This window comes from Sceloporus undulatus, chromosome 1 (genome assembly GCF_019175285.1).
Source record: "Sceloporus undulatus isolate JIND9_A2432 ecotype Alabama chromosome 1, SceUnd_v1.1, whole genome shotgun sequence".
Taxonomy (NCBI): domain Eukaryota; kingdom Metazoa; phylum Chordata; class Lepidosauria; order Squamata; family Phrynosomatidae; genus Sceloporus; species Sceloporus undulatus.
Genome location: NC_056522.1, coordinates 306,802,992 through 306,830,849, shown reverse-complemented (window position 1 = coordinate 306,830,849; position 27,858 = coordinate 306,802,992). Strand labels below are relative to the sequence as shown.

General features: G+C 42.9%; 1 protein-coding gene and 1 long non-coding RNA gene across 2 annotated transcripts in view; one reads left to right on the top strand and one right to left on the bottom strand.

Moving 5' to 3' along the window:
* The window catches only part of CHST1 (carbohydrate sulfotransferase 1), a 36,675-nt gene extending 13,948 nt beyond the window's left edge, over positions 1–22,727 (top strand). Inside the window, exon 2 of the mRNA XM_042447171.1 lies at positions 20,797–22,727. Within this exon, the coding sequence (XP_042303105.1) occupies positions 20,844–22,103 (1,260 nt within the window). The 5' untranslated portion in view covers positions 20,797–20,843 and the 3' untranslated portion in view covers positions 22,104–22,727. The remainder of the gene's footprint in view (positions 1–20,796) is intronic.
* LOC121920024 lies at positions 174–27,385 on the bottom strand. Its single transcript, XR_006101617.1, has 3 exons — positions 27,271–27,385; positions 10,437–10,585; positions 174–226 (listed from the first exon to the last, which is right to left on the bottom strand). It is a non-coding gene; the product is annotated as an uncharacterized LOC121920024 (long non-coding RNA).
* Positions 27,386–27,858: the final 473 nt, after the last annotated feature.

Below are 27,858 nucleotides of genomic sequence, written 5' to 3'. Positions count from 1 at the left end.
CCTTTCTTATTCACCCTCTAAAAATGAAACACAGGATACACTGGTAGCAGCCTTGGCAGTGGACAAGTTTGGCCTCTTCTTGTGAAGCAGCCCAAATCCCGCAACCCAATCAAGTTGTGCAACCCTATTTTTGTTATGGGGAGGGGTGGGTTGGGTGGGCAGTTTCCTGTTGATGCAGCTGTGTGACAGTCTTGTTGGCACTGAGAAGCAAGAGAGCATAATCCACCTGTGGATAAAACAGAGTACATCATAGTTTATGAGAATTCTTTTTTCTAACAGAAAAATGTGCAATTAAGAGGCTGACACAATTGAGCAATGCTGATTTCTGTGAAGACACACGTTTGGCTGAAGCTAGTTTTTGCTTGGACTTCACATTCGTTTTTGATAGCACTTGATACCATGTTCTGGCTGAATGTAGACCTGCTGGTATTTCCTTGGGAACTGAAGTGTTTTGTGCCAAGTGGTCTTCAGGGTTTATGTCTGGCTTTGGACAAAGATGAGCAGCTGCATGGCAGACTCATTTAGCTCATATTCCTACACTATGCAGTTTAAGATATTATGAGATCTACTGATTTCCCAGCAGTTTAGCATTTCACCTCTCATAAGTACTGCTTGTGAAGCAAGCAACAGCTGCAATAAAAATAAAAAGTACAGCTTGACAATAAAAATGTGTAGAGATTCAAGGATGAAATGAAATAAATGAAATGATACTGGGCATAGGTCAAACTAGTGTGGGGAGTGAGATCTATGAATAGGATCTTTCTTGGCTTCAAATAAGTATTAAGAACAGCTAGAATTTTTATGTATGAAAGTGCTTGTGTATGTACAGATAATGTCAGCATCACAGTGCTCAGAGAAGGGTGCATGCCTTGGGCTTCCTTTTGTGCCATTTTCGCAACTGAAATTGCCCATATTAATGCTGATATACCTGTATTCCATATACTTTCAAGATATCATTGCAGGCACTGTGTGTCTTTCTGTCTAGGGCAAATGAGAACATTGGGGCTGGCAATAGGCTTTCTTCCAAGCACATTCCTTATCCTGATCCTTAGTTCCTTATACAGTTGGCCCTTCTTAAACACAGATTTTTTTATACACAGATTCAAGCATCCATGGTTTGAAAATGTTCAAAAAAAGTATAAATTTCAAATATTAAACCTTGATTTTCCATTTTTTATAAGGGACACAATTTTGCTATGTCATTACAGTATATTTAATGGGACTTGAGCATACACAGATTTTGTTATCCTCGGGGGATCTTGGAACCATACAGCGTATAACAAGGGTCCATTGTAACTGCTTTTCATGTTTAAAAAACACCCAACCCTGTGAAATGATGCTAGTTTGCTTCCAAGAAAGCATCCTTGTCTAAGAATCATAAAATCATAGAGTTGGAAGAGACCGCAAGGGCCATCCAGTCCAACCCCCTGCCATGCAGGAAATCCAGATCAAAGCATCCCTGACAGATGGCCATCCAGCCTCCATTTGAAGACCTCCAAGGAGGGAGACTCCACTACACTCCGAGGAAGTGTGTTCCACTGTCGAACAGCCCTTACTGTCAGGAAGTTCCTCCTAATGTTGAGGTGGAATCTCTTTTCCTGCAGCTTGCATCCATTGCTCCGGGTCCTAGTCTCTGGAGCAGCAGAAAACAAGCTTGCTCCCTCCTCAATATGACATCCCTTCAAATATTTAAATATTTAAACAGGGCTATCATATCACCTCTTGTTTTTAACCTTTGTACCTTGTTTGCACTTGTTGCATCTTGTAAGCCGCCCTGATCGTCCGGAAGGGCGGGATACAAATAAAAATTTTATTATTATTATTAACCTTCTTTTCTCCAGGCTAAACATACCCAGCTCCCTAAGGCGTTCCTCATAGGGCTTGGTTTCCAGACCCTTTACCATTTTAGTCGCCCTCCTTTGGACACGCTCCAGTTTCTCAATGTCCTTTTTGAATTGTGGCGCCCAGAACTGGACACAATATTCCAGATGGGGTCTGACCAGAGCAGAATATAGTGGCACTATTACTTCCCTTGATCTAGACACTATACTTCTATTGATGCAGCCTAAAATCGCATTGGCCTTATTAGCTGCTGCATCGCACTGTTGTGGTCTACTTGGACTCCTAGATCCCTTTCACATGTTGTCTCCTTAAGCCAGGTGTCCCCCATCCTATATCTGTGCATTTCATTTTTTTGCCCTAAGTGCAGTACCTTACATTTCTCCCTGTTGAAGTTCATTTTGTTAGCTGTGGCCCAGCTTTCTAGTCTATTCAGGTCATTTTGAATTTTGATCTTGTCCTCTGGAGTATTAGCTATTCCTCCTAATTTGGTGTCATTTGGTTCTGTCTCCAGCATTGCTGTACAACAGGGTAGCAAACTGCCTATTTGACCCATTAAAAGATTTCAGAGGCTGCATGGAGATGGAAATACAGCTCTACATTTTCACAGTCATCTTTTGGTGATTCACCATGAGGTGTTTTGTGTACTTAACTGTAGTTAGCAATCAATCTTCAGGCTGAATTATTACAAACTAGAAAGTCTCTCCTTGCTCATCCATAGATTTCTAAGATATTTTTTAGTGGTTCCTGATTACCCAGGGGTGGGGGATATATGTTTTTGATGTGCAAAAGGTGATATGTAAAGGAGGTGAGGACTAAAAAAAGTGTAATTGCAGACATGGCAGATTGTGGAGATAGGATATAGTTTCTACTGATATAGGACAGAGACTTTCCATAGTGGCTAAAATGCTGTTACACAGTATATGAGAATCTTCTGGTTTGGGACAGGGCTTTAAGGACAATACAAATTACAGGTATCTAATAGCAGGGTCCTTATTAGAATCATAGAATCATAGAATCATAGAGTTGGAAGAGACCGCACGGGCCATCCAGTCCAACCCCCTGCCATGCAGGAAATCCAAATCAAAGAGTTCCCGACAGATGGCCATCTAGCCTCTGCTTAAAGACCTCCAAGGAAGGAGACTCCACTACACTCTAAGGAAGTGTGTTCCACTGTCAAACAGCCCTTACTGTCAGGAAGTTCTTGCTAATGTTGAGGTGGAATCTCTTTTCCTGTAGCTTGCATCCATTGTTCCGTAGCTTGCATCCATTATTGCCCAAGTTCTTTCTAGAAGGTGGAGTCAGATGAATCTGCATTATCCGGGCTTGTTTTCTCCTTCAGGGCCTTGCTAATATATAGACTATATAGTTTTATCTGCTTTTAAATTTGAACAAACATTTTCCTCTAAACAGTTTGTGTAAATGAGATTATATTGTATTCGTTGAAATAAAAGAGGCATTGTGGAGTCAAAAAGTTTGTAGCTGAGCGCAGGGAACCAAACATGAAGTTGGATGCTAGTGAACCTGTTTTTACATTCCCATTAAATTCAATGTAAGACAAACATTTCCAAACCATAGGGTCCAGTATGGAGGATTGCCACTGGATGGCAGAAGAGAGTGATTTGTGGATCAACTGTGTTTAACCAGGATAAGCCTGAAAGTTTGGGTTGTCCCGAAAATGCTGTACTCGGGACAGGTGAACTCTTGATTTTTATACTGCTTTGTCTGTCCTCCAACATGGCCAGGAAGGAGAACCAGGACTGAAATAGAGTTTCTGCTTACACCAATCTCTCACATATACCAGCTGGCTTACTTGCTCAGAAATTTGTCTATAAACCATGAGAAACTATGCTGGATGTTTTGTGAACTTAGGACTTGAAGACCTAACTATAGAGTGAAACTTTCTGATTCCAATAAATACAAGATCATGCACTCCAGAATTAGCGACCTACTGGCAGTTATCCTTGTAAACCTAAATGACATTTGTGTTGTAAATGAATGTTGTTTGTTTCCAGGGGTTTCCCTATAATGGGACAGCCAGCTTCCTCAGAAATGAAAAGCAAGCCACTAGAAAATGACACCTTCTTTCTCACAGAAATATAGCTGATGGTATGTTTAGGTCAAACAGAAGATCTGAATATATCACCTTTAAAACACTCCATAGATTGGAACCAGGGATCCAATGGACCACTTACTCCAAATATGATCCTCCCCATGTTTTGAGACAACTATAGTCAATTATAAACCCTGTGCGAGTAAGACAAGACCTTCTTTGTTGCCCCACCCAGTCACTGAACTCTTTAATCTTAAGAGGTTCGGTTTGGCCTTCTGCCACAACATTAAGACCTACCTACCTTGGAAGCTTGGTAATAATAATAGTGCTTGGTAAAGTAAAGGGCAATAGGAAAAGAGGAAGACTGCATTCCAGATGGAATTAAGGAAGTCACAGCCCTGAGTTTGCAAGTCCTGAGCAGGGCGATGGAGGACAGTGTGACTTGGAGGTCTCTTATTCATAGGGTTGATGGCAGTTAACAACAATCATGGAAGCTAAGCAGGGCCAGCTCTGGTTAGTACTTGGATGGGAGACTGTCAATGAATACCAGGTGCTTTAGGCTATATTTCTGAGGAAGGAACTGGCAAAACCACCTCTGAGTATTCCTTGCCTAAGAAAACACTGTGAAATTCATGGGGTAACCATAAGTTGGTGGGCACTTTGAAGGCACATATACATATACATACACGTACACACACACACACACACAAACACGGGCATTTGGCCTGGATTTTATTGCTTGCTCTCTGCATTTCATGTGAGGCTCCTGAATCTTATTCTGGTTTTTATATATGATAAGAGGTGTTTCTTTGATTGTAGTGCATTGTTATAATTTACTTTAAACCATATAGCAAAGGGGGAGGTGATATGAATAACTATTGTAAATAATAAATGAAGAGGAAACTGGGGCAGGACGTACAATGGTGAAGCATATGGAGATGGTTCCAAGCTTAGTGTCCAGTATTTCTGTGTGCTAGGAGTTTAGATTATATGAAGACAGGAAAGACTGCTGCCTGAAACCCTGGATTGCTACTGCCTGTCAGTAAACAATGCTAGCCTAAACAGATCAGAGCTTGGAAAATGTCTCTCTGAAATCCATTGTTAGCTTGGGGACTTTCTGGGAGTTGTCCAAAAAGGCTACTTTTCCAAGTACTGAAATGGACAAACTTTTTGATCTGGTCTCTGATATCATCCTATGTTCCAGGTTGAATGGGCATAGTGAGATGAAATGTGTTATTTTGCAGTAAAAGGGAATAGGTTCTAGATGTGGTTCTAGAAGGGTTTGTGAAGTTTTGATGTTCTGATGGCCTGTCATTAATGCAGATGAAAGTTGTGAGGCAAGCAGCTGCAAGAGTTTTGCCAGCCAATATGTGTCTAAACAGTCTTGTCTCTTGGGGATATCTTACCGTGAAATTAAGGATTTGTTTCTCTCTGAACATATGCAAGGTCACCAAGCAACAGCATGTACATGAAGATGAGTGCACAAGATGTTCTAGAAGTAGGGCTGAAAGTTTAACTTTTTCCATTATGTGGAAAGTAAAAATGTTCACATAGGCGGGTTACAGACTGCCAAAAAGCGGCGGCCTGCACCTGCCCCTTTCCCAGCTGGATTGGGGCCTCAGTTGCCAGAGCAGCAGCCACTGAGGCCCCGATCCGCCGCTTTCCAGGTTGCGGGGAAGCGGCAAAAGGCCTCTTCCCCGCAGCCTGGAAAGGGGTGTCTTTGGGGCTTCAAGCCCCAAGGACACCCCGCGGTGGCGGGGAGGAGGCCCCTTTCTCCTCTGCATTGCTGGGTGCAGCTGTCTGAAGGCTGCGCCCAGCGATGCAAACGGCAAAAGGAGCTCCGTTTCGGAGCTCCTTTTGCGGCCGGGGAAGGGGCGTACTATGCGCCCTGGCGTGGCGTGACAATGTCACGCCTGCGCCGCCCCGTATAGTGGCGGTGCGGTCATGACGTCGTAATGGCAGCGGCTGTGTGGAATGGCCGCCGCCATTTTGTGCGCACTCCGCGCTTGCTAGGGTTGGGGGCATCCAGAAAGGACGCCCCTTTCTAACCCTAGCACACGCAGAGCGCGCACTTTTAGGCCCGTTTGTAATGGGCCATAGTTTGCCAGTCTACGTGTGAATTGAACAATAGTAAATACAGCACGCCCGCACCATATGCAGGCTCGCCATACATGGACTTGAGCTCATGTGTATGGCAAGCCCTAATATGGTGAATGAGGTGCGTGCTGCAGGGACACACTCCATTCAAACAAATGGGGCTTGTTCTTATGTGGAATTTGCCTTATGCATGTGTGTGTGTGGGGGTTCAGAATAGATCCCTACGTAAGGCGAGGGCGCACTGTATGCGTTGTTGTTGTGTGCCTTCAACTCGTTTCTGACTTATAGTGACTCTGGGGCTAACCTATATTGGAGTGTTGTTGGCAAGAGTTTTTCAGAGACTGAGAGAGTGTGATTTGCGAAGGTCACCTAGTGGGTCCATGGCTGAATGGGGATTCAAACCCTGATCTTCAGAGTCATAGGCTACTGCTCAGACCACTACACCACACTGGCCCTTTTTCCATTTTTAGTTTTTACATAATAAAATGTGCTTTAATAGAATGTAATGGTTCTGTTTTAATACATTATGTGTAGACTTTTAATACATTTGCATGGTGTTGGGGTAGTTTTAAACAAGGCTATTTTTAAATGGACTGAAGTTGATAGAACTGGAAATGTTTTAAAATCTTCTTTATATTTAAAAACTATTATTTTAAAAAATCCTGATTTTTTTTAACTAGCTTGTTGCAATCTTTATAGTGCCTATATACCTTCTCTTTGCCCCCTTCATGCTATGTGTAGACATTTTAGATTGTAAGCTCCTTATGGGAAGAGAAGTTTACATGTATCTCTTTGAGAACATTATCTGTATATCGATAACAACATATCAATTCAGTTTCTAAACTTCTGTTTGGGTAGTCTACAAGACAACCTGTCATGGGCATGTCTTTGCAATGTAATTTCTAAAATGCCCTTTAACCTATGGTGCCCATATTTGTCTGGTTAGTCTGGTTGAAACCTGTAATTGTATTTCGTGGCCACATCTGCTCCTTGTCTTGCATTGTCTTATTTGTGCATTCTTCTAGGAAGAAAATAACTGTTTCCCTTAATAGACATTGGAACTGGAACGAAAGCCTGATAAACAAAAACACGAGTGCTTCAAACCAGCCTCTAGGCCCACAAAAAACTGCCCTGCCCTATCCTTATATAACTGGCACAGATGAAACCTGCAACCTATTTTTCCTTCTCCCCACCACACCATGCTACAGTCTGCCAACAGCAGAGTCCTCTCTTGGGAGAAATCACCAGGAACTTTGTGCTTTCCCAGCCCCATCAGGAATTTTAATATGCTAAAGCCACAGGAGCTTTGAGGTTGAACAGGCCCTGCATACTAACATATCCTCATCCATTGCAGTTTACTGAAGCTGCACCGTGTGCAGAAATGTTGTCAGCTTCAGAAAAATCCCCCTTGCCTTGTTGTCTGTCAGCTGCAGTTCTTGTTCTACCATCAGGAATAGGTGCTGTTGGGACTTAATGGGCAGCAAGGGGGTGAAGGGAAAGCCTCTTAAGGTCACATAAGATTTGCATGCATGTGAATTACACCAGTGAAACAAAATGTTTAGGTGTTTAGGCACTACTCAGAGCTACTATTATGGATCAAAGACTGTGCAGGGAGCTTTTAGAGGGGGCGGAACAAGCTTTCTATATGAGAGAGAGCACACGGAAAACAACTGGCCAAGGAGAGCAATCTTAGGGGGCCAACTTACAGCAGAGGCAGTTTAAAAATATTTGGATAAATTAATCTGGGATTTGCCTGGCATTTGCTGTCAGCATTTTATGTTCAACCTCTAAACCTCAACAGCCCGGCCCTGTGAGCTTTAGCTGTTACTGATGTGTAAACAGCCATTTCTCACTGTAGCAGCAAAAACATTCTCTTTGTTTTGGAAGTGGGACACAGATGTCCCACTCCACACCACTTGCTTGGTATTTTCTCTTAGGGCTACTTCATATATTATGTAGTTGCAAATCTGTTTGCCACCAATCATACAATTCTCGGTGGTGCTGCTGCTGCTGATCCTAGTTTCTAGCTGATGTAATGCATAATACCTGTATTTGCAAACATGTGTTCTGTCATGTCCATACAAAATTTTAATTTAAAAATGAAATGCACAAAGCATTTTTGCAGATAAAGTGTTTGCAAATTGTTATATAGCCCCAAATGATAAGAAACAGCATTGGGTTGCCACTCCTCATTCACTGAATGGTCAAAAGGGTGTGTCAGAATATACTATCGCATTGTTGTTGTTGTTGTTAATTGCCCTCTAGTTGATCTCAACTCATGTCTGCCCTGTGGATGTGACATCTCCAGTACTTCCTGTCCTCCACCACTGTTCCTAGTTCTTGAAGATTCATGTCCATGTTCTCCTTGATGGAGTCTATCCACCTAGTTTGTGGTTTTCCTCTCTTTCTTTTTCCTTCCACCTTTCCTAGCATTATGGTCTTTCCTAATGAGCCATGTCTTATTTTGTGGCCAAAGTATGACGGTCTCAGTTAAGTCATCTTGCCTTCCAGGGAGCTCTCAAGCCTTATCTGTTCTATGACCCATTTGTTTATCTTTTTGGCTGTCCACAGTATTCTCAGCACTCTCCTCCAGCACCGCATGTTGAATGAGTTTATTTTCTTTTATCTTTTTTCTTTATTGTCCACCTCTCACATCCATAACATGGCAATGGGGAACACAATTGCTTGTATCATTTTGACTTTTGTGCTTAGTTGTATGTCTTTGCCCTTGAGGACCTTTTCTAGTTCTTTCATAGATGCCCTCCCCATTCCAAGTCTTCTCCTGATTTCAGTCCCGATTCTGATCACTGGTTTGATTCAAGGTACAAGGACTTTTTTTTTTTTACTATTTCTATTTCCTCATTGTCTAGATTGAATTTATGGATATCTTCCATGGTCATTATTTTTGTTTTCTTTATGTTCAACAGTAAGCCTGATTTTGCATTTTCTTCCTTGGCTTTCCTCAGTAGCTGCTCTAGGTCTGTGATGTTTTCTGCTAGTAGTATGGTGTCATCTGTGTATCTTAGATTGTTGATGTTCCTTCTACCCTCCTATTTTTGCACTTTCCCCTTCTGTGTCCAAGCCTACTTTTGATATAATATTTTCTGCATATAAGTTGAACAGGGTGAATTGATGCAGCCTTGCCTGACCCCTTGCCAATCAGGAACCATTCTGTTTCTCCCTGTTCTGTTCTCTTCGAAGAGGCAAGTTTTCCTTCAGTCCGGCAGAATGTTGGAACAGGGAGAAACAGAATGGTTCTATCCTCTTCTGAGAGTAGCCTTGTGTCCTGAATACAAATTCCTTATCACTGTCAGGCAGTAAAAGAAAGGAAAGAAGTAAAACAAAAGGGAGTCAAGAATAATCTCAGAATCATAAATGTAACAGTATAACAACTAGTGCAAAAAGACAAAGACAACTACTACAATGACCAATGCAAAAAATAGAAGAAAACAACAACAACAACAACAAAGCAACTAGAGGTTTCTTCCACGAGATCCAGGAAGTCAAAGGGAAGTTCAAACCAAGAACCAGGAAACTCTCTGACAATAAAAACAACATAATCTGAGACCAGGAAGGAATAAAAAGATGCTGGAGGCCATACACAAAGATGAATAGATGAAAAAATAAAGGATGCATGGAACGAAGATCAATATGAAGATGAATCCCAAACTCTAAAAAGTGAAGCAGAAGCTGCAATAAGAGAAATGAAGAAAAATAAATAATCTGGAACAGATGGCATTCCAATGGAAATACCAAAATCCAGACTGAAAGTCAACACCAATATTAATCAATATATGCCAACAGATATAGAAAACAAATGATAGCCAAAAATGGGAAATGATCAGTATACATCCTCATCCACAAAAAAGGAGACACTGGCCTTTTACAGACTGCCAAAATAAAGCTGCTTTGGGTCTCTTTGGAGGTATGCTGTTTAAATGATGCATGGGTCCTATGAGTCCGGAGGTCGCACCAAAGCCACACTCCAATCCTAAGCACTGGAGGGCAGCTTTGGTGCAGCTTCCGGATTCTTAGGGTGCATGCATCATTTAAACAGCATGCCTCCAAAGAGACCCAAAGCAGCTTTATTTTGGCAGTCTGGAACAGACCACAAAAGACTGCAACAATTAGGGCCTGGTACAGACCAACGCCATAGCATGTCACGAACATGTGCTAGGGTTGCCTCAGGGCATCTCTTACAGACGCCCTGCAACCCTAGCATGTCTTCCGTATGTCAAAATGGCAGCACCCTGTACAGATACCGAGGTCCCACTGTATGTTGATGGCTAAGCATGCTGGCTTAAGCTCTTTGAAATAACAGTGGGATGCAGTTCATACTGAGATAGCTTCCATGTGTATCAAGGCCATACTAAGAGGAAGAGCTCTATATTGTGTTCCTGAAGCTGCTGAGAACAGGAAATCTCACTCATGGTTGATAGCTAGTTACCTGGGTAATAATGTAATAGTTGTGGATGGTATCCAGGCACATCTGTTGTCTGTTAACTGTAAGCTTAAGACAGAAACAGATAAAGAAGCATACATATGTATTGATGAACACAAGCTGTTATATGTGCCTCCTTTGGTATGGTGCCAGTTCTGTGGAGATAATGGAGGAGGAAAATTTATGTCAGGAAACATATTCAGGACAAAAACTCTGAATCAACAATCCTGCATTTTTTCCAAATATAAATGCTAATGATTTTACCCCCTGAAGTCCTAACACAAAAACAAACCAGAGCTTTGGGGTAATTGAAGAAAAGTTTACCACAGTGGGGAAAAATGTGTCCAGGGCCAAGTTGGCTAATGAAAACTAAGCCTAGGGCAACTCTGCTTGGCACTTCAGACAGAGGCTCATAAAATTGGCTTGGGAAGAAATAAAAACCGATTCCACCAATCTCATTGGAGAACCTCTGTCTTGTTTAGATTAAGCTTTATTTTGTTTGTCCTCATGAAGTACATTACTAACAGCAGATACTAGTTTAGTACCAAAACAGCATCTTCGGAATGAGATACAGAGGAGAGAGAGTTCCATGTCTTCAGTTTATTGGTAATGCTGAACCCCCAAATTTCAGATAGCCTTTCCCAGCAGTTTCATTTAAATGTTAAACAACATAGGAGAACAGATGCAAGATCTGAGAGATACCATGGGTCACCAGACATGGTGTCAAATAGCAGTCCCTCAGCACCACCACCTGCATTCACTCCTCCAAGAAGGTCTAAAACCACTGTGAAATGGTGCCCCCAAATCCCACCCTTGAGATGCAGCTAAGAAGGATACCATGGTTGATGATATCAAAAGCCACAGAGAGGTCCAGCAGAACTAGCAGGGACACACTCCCCTTGTGTCCAGTTCTCAAGGTGACCAAAGCTATATCTATCTCATAGCCAGGCCTAAAATGGATTCAGATAATCTGTTTTGTTCAAGCATACTTGGACCTGGGATGCTTGGACCTCGGAGTGTAGTGGAATCTCCCTCCTTGGAGGTCTTTAAACAGAGGCTGGATGGCCATCTGTCGGGATGCTTTGATTTGGATTTCCTGCATGGCAGGGGGTTGGACTGGATGGCCCTTGCAGTCTCTTCCAACTCTATTATTCTATGATTCTATGATTCTATGCTACCACAGGCTCTCGAATTTGGGGGGGGGGGAAGCTGCAGTGGAGTTTGGGGCCACATTCAGGAATCTGGAACTTTTTCTGTGTGCCTTTAAGTCGAGATTTTTTTTACTACTGGACCTCATCCCTTTTCCCACCACCACTCCCTTCTCCTTTTGTGTCATGTCTTTTTAGATTGTAAGCCTGAGGGCAAGGAACCGTCTAATTAAAAGATTGTATGTACAGCGCTGTGTAGATTTACAGCACTTTATAAATAAAGGTTAATAATAATAATAATAATAATAATAATAATAATAATAATAATAATAATAATAATTTACTTATAGCAACCCTAAGGCAATCCTATTAGGGGTTTTCTTTGGCAGGTTTCTTCCTTGCCATCTTCTGAGTATGAGAGAGTGTGACTTGCACAAGGTCACTTGTGGTTTACATGGCTGGGCCAGGATTCAAACTCTGATTTCCAGAATCAAAGCTCAACACACAAACCACTACACCACTCTGGCTCTGCATCATGGAACTACTCAGGGGCTATATCTTTTCAAAATGTGTGTGTGTGTGTATGTGTGAGAAAAATAAATCCAGCAGTTTTTATAGCGTAATTAATTTTAAGCCTATACTGGACAGAGTGAGGGGATAGAAGGAGGCAATGGGAGCATTTGCAAGCAAGGGAAGATTTTAAGACAGGACTGGAATGAATGAGGTGAATGGAAGTAGAAGATGGGGGCATTTGAAAACAAGGAATGAGATTTTAATCTGGGACTGGAGTGAGTGAAGTGGATAGAAGGAGTGGGTGGGAGGATTTGCAAGATTTTTAACCAGAACTGAAGTAAGGTTGATGAAAGGAGGGGTGGGAGCATTTGGAAGAATGAGATTTTTAAATTGGGACTGCAGTGGGTGAGAGGGTTGAAAGGAGGAAGGCAACTGCATAAAATTTGATTGCTTCAGTAAGCCAAAGCTTGTCTATGTCAAGGTATGATGTGTGTTATTAGCTGTTTAAAGTATTCAGAGTCTCTCCACTTTGCTGGGCGCGGGGAATCCAGAGGCCTGGGGGAGGGTGCACTTTTGGGTTTGGTGGGTCTCTTGTGGCCCACTGGCCACACTTTGCCAACCCCTATTCTAGAACCTTGCCAAGAGATGAATATTTGAGACTGGCCTGTAATTTTCTAATATGGTGGAGTTCAGGGAGGGCTCTTTTTTTTGGTAACAGCCTCATTGTATCCTCTTTTAGACAGGCTAGAAAGCTGCACTACTCCCCTTACCCACTCAGCCAGTTCCTTGCTGGCTATGTTTAAAAGCCAGGAAGTGCAAGTGTCCAGTACATATGTGGTGGCTCTCATTTCTCCAAGAATCTTATCCACACCTATGGGTGACACATGGGTGAAATGTATCCAAGAATACAAGACAGGCAGGAGCCAAAGTTGCATCCACTGGAATTCTATCAACTATAGCATTGTAGGAAGTAGACTTAAATCTATGAAACTCATGCTGCCAACTTCTTTCTTTCATTTAGTCTCAAAGGTGCTAAAGATCTCTGTATACTGATTCTACAGAGTAATGCAGCTATAACTTTGAATTATAGCATCTTAAGTCAGAGCAGTTCTGATTGATTTTATCTGCACAGTGTCCTGAAAATTCTTCACAGTGAGTTGTCAAGTAGTCTGTATTTTTTTGTCATGGTGCAAAAGTATAAAAGACCCATAACCACTAGAGGCAGCTCTACTACACAATATTGTGTAGAGAAATATGATTTCTTTTGAAGCCACTATAGGGCAGGTTTCCTAGTGGGCTGTAGTTCATATTTTCTGTGCTCTGAATTTTCACCATTCACACTTTAGTCTCTATTCCAGTTGTTTTTATCATTACCAGCTCATTAATAAACCAGGAGACTTGCTTGGTTTCACAATGTGGGAGGAGACACTTAGGAGCAAACATATTCACTGCCCTGGCTAGGTCCCTATTCCAGAAATCAGGCACAATAGGATCACTTGCTAAAGCAACAGGAAGCTCTCCAAGTGATATTGGAATCCATTCAAATGCATAAGCCTCCTGAGGATGGACCATCTTAATGAGACCTCAAGTCTCAGTGAGCCTAAACCTTATGAGGTAGGTATCTGTCCATGACAACAGAACTATAGAGAGTTCATCTACACCCAGAACTCCATCTCCCCTTCCAACACAGAAAACCAGGTCCAGAATTTGTTCGGTGATGTGGGTTGCCCAGATATTGGGACAGATCCACAGTCATCATAGAATCATAGAGTTGGAAGAAACCGCAAGGGCCATCCAGTCCAACCCCCTGCCATGCAGGAAATGACAATCAAAGCATCCCCGACAGATGACCATCCAGCCTCTGTTTGAAGTCCTCTAAGGAAGGAGACTCCACTACACTCCAAGGGAGTGTGTTCCACTGTCGAGCAGCCCTTACTGTCAGAAAGTTCCTCCTAATGTTGAGGTGGAATCTCTTTTCCTGTAGCTTGCATCCATTGCTCCGGGTCCTAGTCTCTGGAGCAACAGAAAACAAGCTTGCTCCCTCCTCAGTATGACATCCCTTCAATTATTTAAACAGGGCTATCATATCACCTCTTAACCTTCTCTTCTCCAGGCTAAACATCCCCAGCTCCCTAGGTCGTTCCTCATAGGACATGGTTTCCATACCCTTCACTATTTTAGTTGCCCTCCTTTGGACACGCTCCAGTTTCTCAATGTCCTTTTTGAATTGTGGTGCCCAGAACTGGACACAGTATTCCAGATGGGGCCTGACCAAAGCAGAATATAGTGGCACTATTACTTCCTTTGATCTAGACACTATACTTCTATTGATGCAGCCTAGAATCATATTTGCCTTGTTAGCTGCCACATTGCACTGTTGACTCATGTTCAACTTATGGTCTACTTGGACTCCTAGATGCCTTTCACATGTAGTCTTGTTCAGCCAGGTGTCCCCCATCCTATATCTGTGCATTTCATTTTTCCATCCTCTCAGCCTCAGGATGGCAATGGTAAACCTCTTCTGAAGAAACTTGCCATGAAAAGCCCTGTGATAGGTTCACCTGATGGTCACCTTATTATTATTATTATTATTATTATTATTATTATTATTATTATTATTATTATTAAAATCCATCTGTGATACCTTTATTGAACAACCAAAATGCACAATATACTTGCTGCAAATACTTGTACATTGTGCATTTCAGCTTGCCAATAAAGGTATCACTGATGGATTTTTGTTTGTATTTGTTAAATGGCCAACACAGCTACCCCAGCATGTTTTCTGTATTATTATTGTGTTTGTTTATATTCTGCCTTCCTCCCAGTACAGGGACTCAAGGCGGCTAACAAATCTAAAACAGTCCAAGTTAAAACACTATCAAACATTGAAAATACAAAGTTTAAAAAACAATTAAACAATTCAAACAATTAAAAACATTACATTATTAAAAAAATTTAAAAATTAAACTCTTGAAAACAAAAATGAAATAGCATCCATGTCAATATGCAAAGACCTGGCAGCATAAAAATGTTTTATCTTTTTATTATGAAATAAGTAAACAAACAAACAAAAAGACTTATAGAATCATAGAGTTGGAAAAGACCTCAAACCAACCGCATTTTATGGAAGCACACAACAACAACAATAATAACAAAGCTTCAAGGGCCTCCTCTTCCGGCTGACTCCAAAAACCCTCCTCTGCCAAACACCGTTGTTGTTGTTGTTGTTGTTGTTGTTGTGTGCCTTCAAGTCACTTCTGACTTGAACCTGTCACAGGGTTTTCTTGGCAAGTTCCTTCAGAGTGGTTTTGCCATGACCATTCTCCGAGGCTGAGAGAGTGTGACTTCCCCAAGGTCTCCCAATCGGTCTACATGGCTGAGCCATGGAAGACATTAAGTCCTAAGCTGTTCAACATAGATGTTGAAGTCCCCCAGTTCAGTACATCAGGGAGCAGGGACTCTAACATAATCACCAAACCCAACTCAGCCATCTGAGGATGGGAGACTGATAAGCAGTGGGGTGGTACACCAACAGAATTCCTATTCTGTCCTAGTCACCCATCTTCAAACACACACAATCAAATCCAGTAGACTGGGATGGGGCTTCTGGTAAAAGAGATGGATTCATGTTAGACCAACTTCTCCTCCCTGCCCGCCAGACAAGCTAGGTGGACACAGCTGGAAGAAATTACTCTTTCCAAACTTCATCCAGCCAGGTCTGCATGCTCATCTAGGATCAGGTCCTGGAATCCCCCCCCCCATTTATCCTGGTATCAAGGAAAAACATTTTCAGCTCAGGGAGCCCATTGTCAAGGCTATCTAGGCTACCTGAAGTGGGGGATGGTCTGGGGGAAACCAATATCCTGTGGCTCTTCCCTTTCCCATGGTGATAGTAGTGTCACTCTACTCTGTATCTTCTTGTTCCTATCATTGTTGTAATGGTTACTCATTGAGCTGCTTCCCTTCCCATGTTCTCCAAATGACAGATTTTTCTATTTTTTTCTGTGGGTTTTCTTGTGTTTTTATTTTTATTTTATAATTTTATTTTTTGTCAGCAGGGCACTTTGTTTTCAGCAAACATCAACGACAGCAAACTCTTCCCTCCCAAACAAGAAAACTGGTTTTCACCTTCACCACAGTCCGAAAGTGGTTCTTTCAAAGAAGCAATCCCACTGGCATTACTTCCTTTGATAGCTGGCCTGCCAATTCAAGCAGCCAGCTGGTATCCCCTTTGAAAAGAGTCAGGTAGCACTCCAGCTAATTAACCAACAGCTAATTAACCCCTGGCTTAGTACCTGGGGCCTAGTTTGAAAGGTGGTGCAGGTTTATGAAGCTGGCATCTGGAACGACATGACTTTTTGAGAATTCCTATTAGGAACAAGGATGGAGTGGCCCTTGGCCCTATAGCTGTTTTAGACTACAACTCCCATAATCCCTTCCAATTGTCAATGCTGTCTGGCTTCTTGATTGCTGTCCTAGCCAGCATACATAAAGGACCAGAGGCTCCTCACTTGGAAACTGGAGAGCAAACAGAGTAAGGACCTGGAAAACACTTGACTTCATTTGACTACTGGGATCTCTTTCTAATCAGACTAAGCAGAAGGATACTCATGAAAGAGAAAAATGTGATGCCACCATTTCCCCCTAATTCCTACCTCAGTGATTACCATAGAGGGCCTGATTAAGCATAGCTAAAAATAGATCTTAGCTGATACAGAAGACAACTAAGTTCTGGGATTTCAAGGATTATATCAAGATTTTAACACCATGTCTGCACAGAGGAAAAGAAACCTTCCTGTCCCATTCTCACACTAACCTTGTTTAGGTGACACATGGGGCCAAAAACAGTCAAAACACAGGTCCAATCCATAGTCCAGGGAAATTCTCTGTAGTACAAAAAGACGTCATTTGCTTTGAGTCAGGTTGACTCACCTGAGGGTGAGGACTGTGCGCTAGTGTGGGAACAGCGGGAAAGAACATGGTCAGGCAGAAGTGGTCAGGAGGAGATGCCCTGGACCAAGTGAGCCACTGACCTCTTCCTGACTGGAAATTCCAACTTATTCCATAGCACTGTCACTTTCAAGTGTATGCGGTTTCTCTGGCACATACTGAATTTTAATAGGCCAGGATGAGGCTCGGGAGTGTGCGGACATGCTGCTGGTGTAGGCCTATTGTGGGTGCTGGTGGTGTGAACAGCTCATCCACCCCACAGATCTGGAAGCCCCAACAGTAAGCCAGGAGGACATGGCCTAAGAGTTAGGTAGCATATTTACCTTACCTGCCTCTGCACCAACCACATGGTTTAGCTTTTTCTGGTCATGATTCACAAAATGGCTGTCCATGCAGATTAGCACCTTAAACCTTCAAACCGATCCCCAGAGTGAAGATTTTCAGTCAGTGTTGGGTTGTGGATACAGGGAGCATTTTAAGGGTTGGCACAAGTACTTAAAATGCTGAATAGCAGCTTGATAGTTCCTATTAAATGGGAACTATTTTCCATATGCTACCTGTATCTCCATAAATATTAGTTATTTCCATGCTAGCTTTACGTTTTAAAGGCCCTCTTTCTGCCCTGACCCCTCATAGAAGGATAAAGAATAGCACAAGCTGAATATTAAGAAAGCTTTAGGCACCTATTTTCCCCCACAAACCCTAGGAAGTTTGAATCATGATAGGCAGTTTTTTCAGAGTTATAGTATCTCTCCTTCCATGTTTGCTAGATGGATAAGAAGTTGTATTTATCTGGGTTATGTGTCATCCTGGGATCATTCACCACTCAGAGACATTTATAGCTCATTCCTTGAGAGTTCCTGTTGTACCTTATCTGGGAGTCCTTTGATAGTTTGTGTCTGTGCCTGCCCACACCACCTTTGTTGTGTCCAGCTCCTCTGATAAGCATGTTCTCCAAATGTGTATTTCTAGAATATAGAAATACACAAGAAATGTGTATTTCTAATGTATTTCTATATTCTAGAATATACTTCTGCATTTGAGATAAATAGCTTGTACACAGCTAATGACTTCTCTTCCACAGAATCATCATATTTTAAAACAGTATTCAAGAAGCTCATAGTTTTGCCAGAGATTGTACGAGGGAAATGAGCCAAAATTATATAGGTTTTTTTGTGGGTTTTTCGGGCTTTGTGGCCATGTTCTAGAAGAGTTGGTTTCTGACATTTCGCCAGCATCTGTGGCTGGCATCTTCAGAGAATGCTTGCCTGGAGAGTTGGGTATATATATTGTGTGACCTGGAAAGGCAGGAGTGATTTACATGTGTATTGTTCTGTTGCTGGTGGCAGGCCTCAGGGTGGGAGGGTCTGCAAAAGAGGATTAGTGTCTGCTAGATTCGACTTCACAGCTAAAATTATGTTTTGTTTTCTTTAGTAGAGTACACTGATGAATTGAAAGTTGCTCTGTACTCTTAAATTCCATCCATTGTTTCTGGTTTTCATAGCCATGATAAGGGGGGAAATCCCTGTGAAGTTGTCGGTGGAGTCAACTCAGTGCTTAAACACCAGATGAGATCAAATTGATTTTCAGTGACTACTGGGGAGGATTTCTACACCCAAAATAATTTCACTCATACTTCCCATTGCACTATGCAGGTGTAGCCAACACACAAAGAAGCACATAGTTGGAGTAGTGGAAGTGTTAGTATATCTTATTCTTAGTCCTCTGTGATAGGTTAGGCCAGGGGTGCACAACTTGTGGCCCGGGGGCCGCATGCAGCCCACCAAAGGATTTTTGGAGTCCCGGGGCCAAATAATCAGGAGGAGGAGGATGTCCTGGCTCCCAGAGTCCTCCCTGATCACACAGGACTTTGGAGGATGGGAGCAATGGACTCTTCCACCAGACTTCCCAGGAGAGCTTTTGCTGGGGGCAGGCTTACAGTTTCTCTAACCCCAGAGGGAATGAGGCCCAGAGGGAGGAGCTTTTTGTAGGGCAAGCGGTAGAGTAGAGCCGGGAGGGTAGAGAGAGAGCAGGGAGTGAGAGAGCAAAAGAACGAGAGAGGGCAGGGGTTTAGCTCATTAAGATAAGGGGCCCAGGGTCTTCACTGGGGTGAGGATGGGTGTGGAGAAGGAGGAGGAGGCCACCACACTTTTGGCAAGCAGCCTGGGATTCGGGATCCTCGTCCTTACAAGGCTGCCCACCTGGCAAAGCCCCTAGGCTGCTCAAAGGTGAGCGATTCAACAGAGGAGGTGGAGGGGGGAAAGAGACAAGGCAGCCCACCCACTGGGTTGTCCTCTGCCGTGTCATTCGAGTGGCCTGGTTTTTTTTACTGGGCAGGCAGCCTTGCCGCTCAAAGATGAACGGCTTGGCAGAAGAGGACAATGCAGTGGGCAGGTTATCTTGTCTCTTACCCCCATCCTCCCCCCTCCTCCTCCTCACAAGGCTGCCCTCCCAGCAATGGGGGAAAGAGACACCTGCCCAGCGAGTTGTCCTCCGCCTCTTCTGCCGAGTCAGCAAGGCTGCCCACCTGGCAAAACCCCCAGGCTGCTCAAAGGCGAATGACTTGACAGAGGAGGAGGAGGACAATGTGGTGCGTGGGCATCCTTATCTCTTTCCCCATCCCCATCCCCCTCCTCCTCCTCCTCTAGAAAGAAAGAAAGAAAGAAGGAAGGAAAGAAAGAAGGGAGGAAAGAAAGAAGGGGGAGGGTAAGAGGAGGAAAAGAAAGAAAAAAGAAAGAAAGGAGGGAGGGAGGGAGGGAGGGAGGGAGGAAGCAGGGAAATGAAGAAAGGAGGAAGGGAGGAAAGAGAAGAAGGAAATAAAGGAGGGAGGGAGGGAAAGGAAGAAAGGAGGAAGGGAGGAAAGAAAGAAGCAAAATAATAAAGAAGGGAGGAAAGAAAGAAAGGAGGGAGGGAGGGATTAAGGAAGGAAGGAAAGAAAGAAGGAAGGAAGGGAAGAAAGGAGGGAGGGAGGGAGCAGGGAAAGAAAGAAAGGAAGGAGGGAAGGGATGACCAGAGTTTCCCTCCTTTTCCTGGACATGTCTCCCATCTCAGCCTTCCTGTCCAGGAGGAGGGACTCCAAAATGTCCTCCATTTTGAGCATGGCGAAGAAGTATGGATTTACATTTATATGCTTCCAGCTTTTATTTGGTCATGTCCTCCATTTTTCTTGAATGTCCTACATGTCACCTAAATGTCCTAGATTTCCCTGTCCTAAACCTATTGGTGGCCCGAAGAACCTAGCAGACCTTAATTTCGGCCCCTACCTCCTTTTAAGTTGGACACCCCTGGATTAGGCTGAGAGTACATGGATGGTCTCCCACTGTGCTTTGTGGGTAAGGATTTAAACAGAGAGTGGTGTCTTGATGACATTCCAACTGCTGCAGCACACTGGATTTCTGGCTTTGAGTGTTAACATTACTTGAAAAATGAATTTCTCCCTTTCCCGATCCATCTCTGACATTGCATATTTTCTTACTAGAAGACATTTTTAAATGCACCAGATTTATATATATAGCCTTTGTCTGTCTTACATAATGTATTCTAAGATTGCAGACTAATACTGTTATTCATATCCGGATGCACAGATTCATACAGTTACTAACTTCTTGTGCTAAAGAGATGAATGGGTGAAAGTCAGTGCTCTAGGGGATGATTCCTGCCCTGTCTCAAATCACACACTACAATTCATTTATATTGGAGAATATGCATTCTGGAGTCTCATATTCAATAAGACTGATGTTTTTGTGTTACAGATACTAAAGCCACCTGTGAAGAAGAATCTTCATGAAGGTGATCAGCCATGCAATGTTCTTGGAAGGCTGTCCTCCTACTTGCTTTGGCCTCCATTGCTATCCAGTATACAGCCATCCGTACCTTCACAACCAAGTCCTTCCACAGTTGCCCTGTACCTAACCCAGTGAACTGCAGCCTAAATCAGGAAGTTGAATCAGGAGATAGACTATGTGATGAAAGCCCCACTTTTGCTTACAACCTTTCCAAGAAGACACATGTTCTGATTTTGGCCACTACCAGAAGTGGCTCCTCTTTTGTTGGGCAGCTTTTTAATCAGCACTTTGATGTCTTCTATTTATTTGAGCCCCTCTACCATGTTCAGTACACCTTGATCCCAAAGCTGACACAGACCAAGGGTTCCACAGACCGACGGATCATGTTGGGGGCTGGCAGAGATTTGCTGAGGAGTCTGTATGACTGTGATCTCTACTTCTTGGAAAACTACATCAAACCCCAGCCAGTGAACCATACAACAGACAGGCTGTTCCGGAGGGGAGCCAGCAAAGCTCTATGCTCCCCACCAGTTTGTGAAACCTTGACACCCATTGATATTCCTCTGGAAGAAGGGGACTGTGTGAAAAAATGTGGCACTTTGAACCTGACATTGGCCACTGAGTCTTGCAAAGACCACGGGCATGTTGCTATCAAAACTGTGCGCGTGCCAGAGGTCAATGACCTTCGAGCCTTGGTGGATGACCCCAGGCTCAACCTGAAAATTATACAACTGGTGAGGGACCCTAGGGGTATTCTGGCTTCTAGGAGTGAGACATTCAGAGACACCTACAGACTTTGGCGGATCTGGGATGGCACAGGCAGGAAACCATATAACCTGGATGTTACACAACTCACTACGGTCTGTGAGGACTTTTTGAACTCAGTTTCCACTGGACTAAGCCGGCCACCTTGGCTGAAGGGTAAATACATGCTGGTGAGATATGAAGACTTGGCCAGAAATCCCTTAAAAAAGACTGAAGAAATGTATGAATTCCTGGGTATTCCAGTGGACAGCAATGTGGAACGATGGATACAGAACAACACAAGAGGGGACAGATCTGCAGCCAAGCACAAGTATGGGACTGTCCGAAATTCGGCAGCAACTGCAGAGAAGTGGCGGTTCCGTCTCTCCTATGAGATTGTGGCATTCACACAGAATGCATGCCAGCAGGTGTTGGTACAGCTGGGTTACAAACTGGTGTCCTCTGAGAAGGAATTAAAGAACCTTTCTATTAGCCTTGTGGAAGACAGGGATTTCTTACCCTTCTGGTAACACAGACATTAGGAAGCTCGTATTCTTATGCTGAGGCGAGCCATTTGTAACTGTTGCCTTACTTTCCCCTTCCCCCTTAATTCTCTGAAATTTGCACTAATTCTTGAATGGGGGTCCCAAAAAACGAGTTAAGACCAAGAAGGTGCCCCCTTTCAGACCATGATATGGACAATAAGTCTCTTTAAGAGCAAGAGCTAAACAATAAACTGTGGTAGCAATGTTTACAAATTACACACACATAACAATGTATAAAAGGAAAAAAAGTAACCCTCAGGTTTTCCAAGCTGAAGGGCACCTGGCGGATTTTACTTTTGCACTGTTTACTTTTACAATGTAAGAGGTAACTATAAATATATATAAATATATATGTCTAATTTATGAATAGTGTTGTCACCTCCCACCTAATTCCTCCTGATTATGAGCAGGTTTTACTGTTAGCTGAATGTGGAATAATTTCCTTGTTTTTAATCTTGTTTTGATATGTCTGAGTCATGTCATCAGGCTGGTCGCTGATCCATGGTTTGTTTAGTAACACCTATGATATTTCTTTGTGCCAAAAAAAGGGAAAGAAAGTGGTTTTTGCTGAACAGCAACAACAGAACCTTAATGCTTTATCTCTGTGTTTTCTGCAAATAAAGAATTCAATCAGATCAATTGTTCCTGGAGGGTAAAATTCACCAGGCCAGGCTCAATGAATCATCAGACCATTAACTTCCACTCAGGACAGATGTGAACACTGTTAAGTCTTGTGGTGGGGCAGAATGGAGGGATGTGACTGCTTCAGTGTTGTAGATCCAAGATGGATGTCAAAAGGAAGAACAATGGTGCAACGTGATAATGTGACTGTAAGTGACAACATGCAGAAGCAATGGCAAATCTAGGGTCTTTATGTATTTTAACTAGAAGTAGTTAATCCAATATAACAATTATTAGAAGGTCAGTAGTCTCTCAGCCTGCTCAGCAACGCCTGCCTCCTTAAATAAAGCTCACCCTCCCCCCTTTTCTTGGCTGGAAGCATCACGTACACTAGGGGAAGATTTTGTAACTCAGTGGGTGAGCATATATCTGCATGCATAATGGCCCAGGTTTAGTCTCAAGCATATCCAGTTAAAAGGTTCTGAGGTAGCAGGTTTAGTAAAAACCTCTGCTTGAAAATGTTGGGAGCATTCTTGCCAGCCAAACAAGGCTGTGTTTGAACATAGGGAGTCAGGGATTGACTTGTGCAAAACAGATTCATATGTTTACTTGGTAACTGTCTCCCAACCCTGTTTACTTGGTCACTTTTAAAAGTGCAAATTCACCCCTGCATCCAACAATTGCCTTAATCTTTCCCAGTCTGAGTGTTCTGAGCATTCCTGCCAAAACCTTACAGACACATCTACACTGGAAATTTAAACCTAATTCTAACCCGCTTAGCTGTCTTAGATCATGAAGGAATCTGAGAATGGGCTTTGACAATGATAACTAGTCCCTTGTGATGAATTGCCAACTCCCTCACAATGCAACTGCTAATGTAGGTTATTTGTGAGAAGTCATGACATTAACATTTTGAAACATCTTTTTTCTTACATTATAGTTGTTAAGTGGTATTATTGCTCTGTATAGAATACTGGGTTTTCCAATGTTATTTAGGTCTTTCTTAACAGACAGTTAAGTATTCTTATCATAAAAATCATAAGAAAAAGCTGTGCCAAAGAGTATAGGAACACCATGGAAGCCAAACAAAGGCTTACCTTCTCAGAATCCTGTTTCCCCAGAGTGGGTATATAGGCAGATACAGGACAGCCACAAGGAAGACATGAGGGCAATAACTCTGTCCTGCTATTGATATCCAGTGATTTATACAGGACCACAAAGTTCAGAGCCATCACTATTAGTTGTTACTGATAGCCTTTTGATTAACCTCCAAAGGTATGTCTTGTTCCTTTTGGAATTAGATTAAAAGGTTATCTAGTTCAACACTGTCTTCACACAGTGGCCAGTCCGGCTGGCATCAGGAAGCTTACAACTAAGACGTGAGCACAAGACTATTTGCACTCCAACTGCTCTGAGAGACAGACTGCCTCTAATACTAGAAGTTACAGTACAAGTAACCACTATGGTTATTGCACTGACACTTGTACTTGCCATGCCTAATCAATCTTTATAGTCAAGATGGCAACCATTACTACATCTTGTGGTTAGCAAAATCTTGGATTCTGTGCTGTGTGAAGAATTACTTCTATCTGTCCAGAATGGTGTACAATTTAGTTCCAGTGGATTGCTCTAGTTTTTTGTTATTACAGTATGTGAGAAGGAGTAAAAATGCCTTCAACTTTCCTCACACCATTCAGAGTACACCTCTCTTATGTCTCACTTATTTGTCTTTTTTGAAGCAAAACAGTTCCAAATGTTCAAAGACATAGTTGTGTTAGTCTGGACCAGTATGCTAAGGAATTTTGTAGCACCTTGGAGACTAACTGAAAGAAGTTGGTAGCCTAATAATAATAATAATAATAATAATAATAATAATAATAATAAATAAAATATTTATTTCTAGCCCGCCTTTCCAATGATCAAGGCGGGTTACATACACATGCCAGTACAGCATACCAATACAATATAAAACATAATAAAAACAGCAATAACTTTACATTAAAAATTGCAGTAGCAATTACAAATTACAAAATCTAGCTAGCTCGAAATACTACAACAAGAACAGTAAGAGAGGGGAGGGCTACATCGGGGAGAGCTAGGGAAAAGCCTGTTGAAACAGGTAAGTTTTTAACTCCTTCTTGAACTGGTCAAGAGAGGTGGCCGAGCGGAGCTCACCAGGAAGTGAGTTTCAGAGCTTTGGGGCCAAGATAGAGAAGGCCCTCTGCATTGTCGTGGCATATTTTGAGTCTGGAACTCTCAAAAGTTGCTTCCCGGTCGATCTGAGAGTGCAGGGCAGATTATATGGAGAGAGGTGGTCCTCCAAGTACCCTGGGCCCAAGCCATTTAGGGCTTTATAGGTAATAACCAACACCTTGTATTGCTCCCGGAAGCGAATAGGCAGCCAGTGTAGATCTTTAAGTACCGGTGTTATATGACTGGCCCTGGAAGCTCCAGTGACCAGTCTTGCTGCCATATTCTGAACCAGTTGCAGCTTCCGAGTTTGGTACAAGGGTTGCCCCATGTAGAGCGCATTACAGAAATCCAAACAAGAGGTTACCAGAGTGTGTACCACTGTTTCAAGGTCCCCTAAGCTTTCATAGACTACATGCATCTGATGAAGTAGATATAGGCCCAGTACAGACTGGTGCTTTGTGCTGGCCTGGGGCCAACATTAGGGCTCCGTAGGGCTGGATGTCCATACTTTCCCAGCTCTTCAACCATTGCTATCTTGCAATGGCCCTGTCCACACAGGGCGTGGCATTGTGATGCATGGACGTCTGCGCACCCAAACAGCTCTAGCCAGAAGAGTTGTCATGACGCGGCGTTGCTCTAGGTGGCTCCTTTTTAGGGAGTGCATCAGTGCCGTGTGGCTGGCGTGGCACCGTCGAAGGGCAAAAAAGGGCAAATGGAGCTACCCGTCTGTATCCCCCCTTAGTCTATGAAAGTTTAGGCTGCCAACTTCTTTGGAGATTATCACATGCCACTTTTAAGCCACAATTACAGCTGTAAAACAGTTCCTTTGGTGCTAATTATCACACAGTACCAGCTCTGATGTGTAGCTGTTGTTTTTTGTGGGTTTTTGGGGCTATGTGGCCATGTTCTAGAAAAGTTTGTTCCTGATTTTTCATCAGCATCTGTGGCTGGTATCTTCAGAGACTGTAGCTGTTGTGTTTCCTAAGCAAGGTTAAGACTTCATTGATGGGGGAAACCCATCAGTAAGCTCCTAATCATGCTGCTTCTATTAGTCTTCATGTGAAAACATGGCTGCAACAGCAGTTGTGAGATTGGCAATCATGGTATCACAGTCTCTTCTCCTGCCCCCTCCTCCCTATTCCCAAACAACCTGGTTTCTTTTATTTATTTTTGTTTATTTCTTTTCTTTAATCACATTGTGTTAAAGAGTAAAAAAATAAAATAACCTCCTCCGAAAGGCATACTGGATAGAGCATAGGACATAGAGGCAGGGTTAAGGAGGAGTGCAGAAGAGAACACAATTTGTTCCATGCAGAAGGCTAGCTAGACAGTGTAGTTGTTCCTATTTCACTTTGGTAGAAACAGCCCTTGTGTAATTGACAAGATGCATGATAATGGCTGCTCTCAAACTGGCATGTTTCTGTTTTCTTTAGTGAGAATATCATGAGAACATGTGATAATATCCATACTCTAAATTAATCTTGATGGTTCTAAGAGATCTATTTGCATACAGTCGCAAATGTTGTAACATTTCCCTCATAGTGTAGTTGTTCCTATTTCACTTTGATTGTGCTTTCCTTCTCTACAATTTCATTTTGTTAACCACTGTGCTTCTGTTCTTGTTCAAATGCAGCCCATAATTTTGTCTGTTCCCAACAGGTCCTAAAATATTCCTCAGTGCTTAACAAAACTAAATTCCTCTTCTCCAGATATCATTTAGCAATGTACTGAGTCATCTCAGTTTCAATGTCTAGCTAGCCTTCTGCATGGAACAAATACCATATCTCTTTTAACCACCTACTTGAAGGCACAACAACAATAAACCTTCCTCTGATTCTTGTTTTTCACATTCTGTGTCCCTATAATATGTGTTGTCCAGCTTTATACTTTCACTCTGAGCATATCAACAGCTGAACATTCTTTTGGCTTATCCAGTTGCATCATTGGCCACCGTGCTACTCACAATTGTTCTTTGATAAACATTTGATAAAACATTAGTGTAGCATATACTAATGTAGCACACCAGGGGGTTGACTTGAATAAAAAATAATCTGAAAGGCTCAGAACATCCTATTGTGCAGATTTACCAGCGATGGAGGCAGAGACATCCTTATGTGGATTGCTCCTTCCTCATTGCTCCAGTAGGCTGGAAATAGACTTCTAGGGAGTTACCAGCAGGGGGAGAAACTTGCTATATCCCCCAATCTAGTTCCTGCCTCTGCTCCATAGCGTATTCAACCTATTCTTTGCTTGTTCCTACATTACTATCTCTTTAACTCCTGAACATTCCCTCCCCCTGAAAAAGATGCCTATCTATTTGTCCCTTCCTTCCACTTACCTCTCTTTTGGCAAGTAGAGCAAGTCATTGGGATGGCAGAAAGAAGCTCCATGGAAGACAAGTCTCAGCATGTCAGAGGAAGACAACTCCCTCATGTCTGCCTCTGGGATTGTGAAGACCCATTGGCTGCTGGGAGTGCACCTCTGCCCCCCCAGATAGGAGAGAAATGACAACTCCCCCTTCTGAGAGGGGGCTATTTTGCCCACACTTTCATAGGGATGGCATGTGGGGAGGGGAGCAAGAAACAAAATGGTGCCCGAAGCACTTGCAGCAGGGAGGGAGGCAGTGAGGAAAGTTGGCAGGCAGCCCACTAGCAAGGCTGGTGCAAGAAGTGGAAAAGCAATCAAGGGAAGGAAGGCGGAAGAGCTCTATTCATCTAATGAGGATGGGAAGGTGGAGGAGTCCACCTACCCCATTCCTTCAGAAATGGGGGAAAGGCAGGAGGGGGATCCCAGACTGTGAACTTCTACTTCAGCCAGACTCTTTCAGAGTGAAGGCTTTGCCATAGTTTTACATAAAGCTATTAAAATGCTAGAATTTCCCAGTCCCTCGAACCAAGAAGTTTATCGCACGGGCCCTAAAATGGGA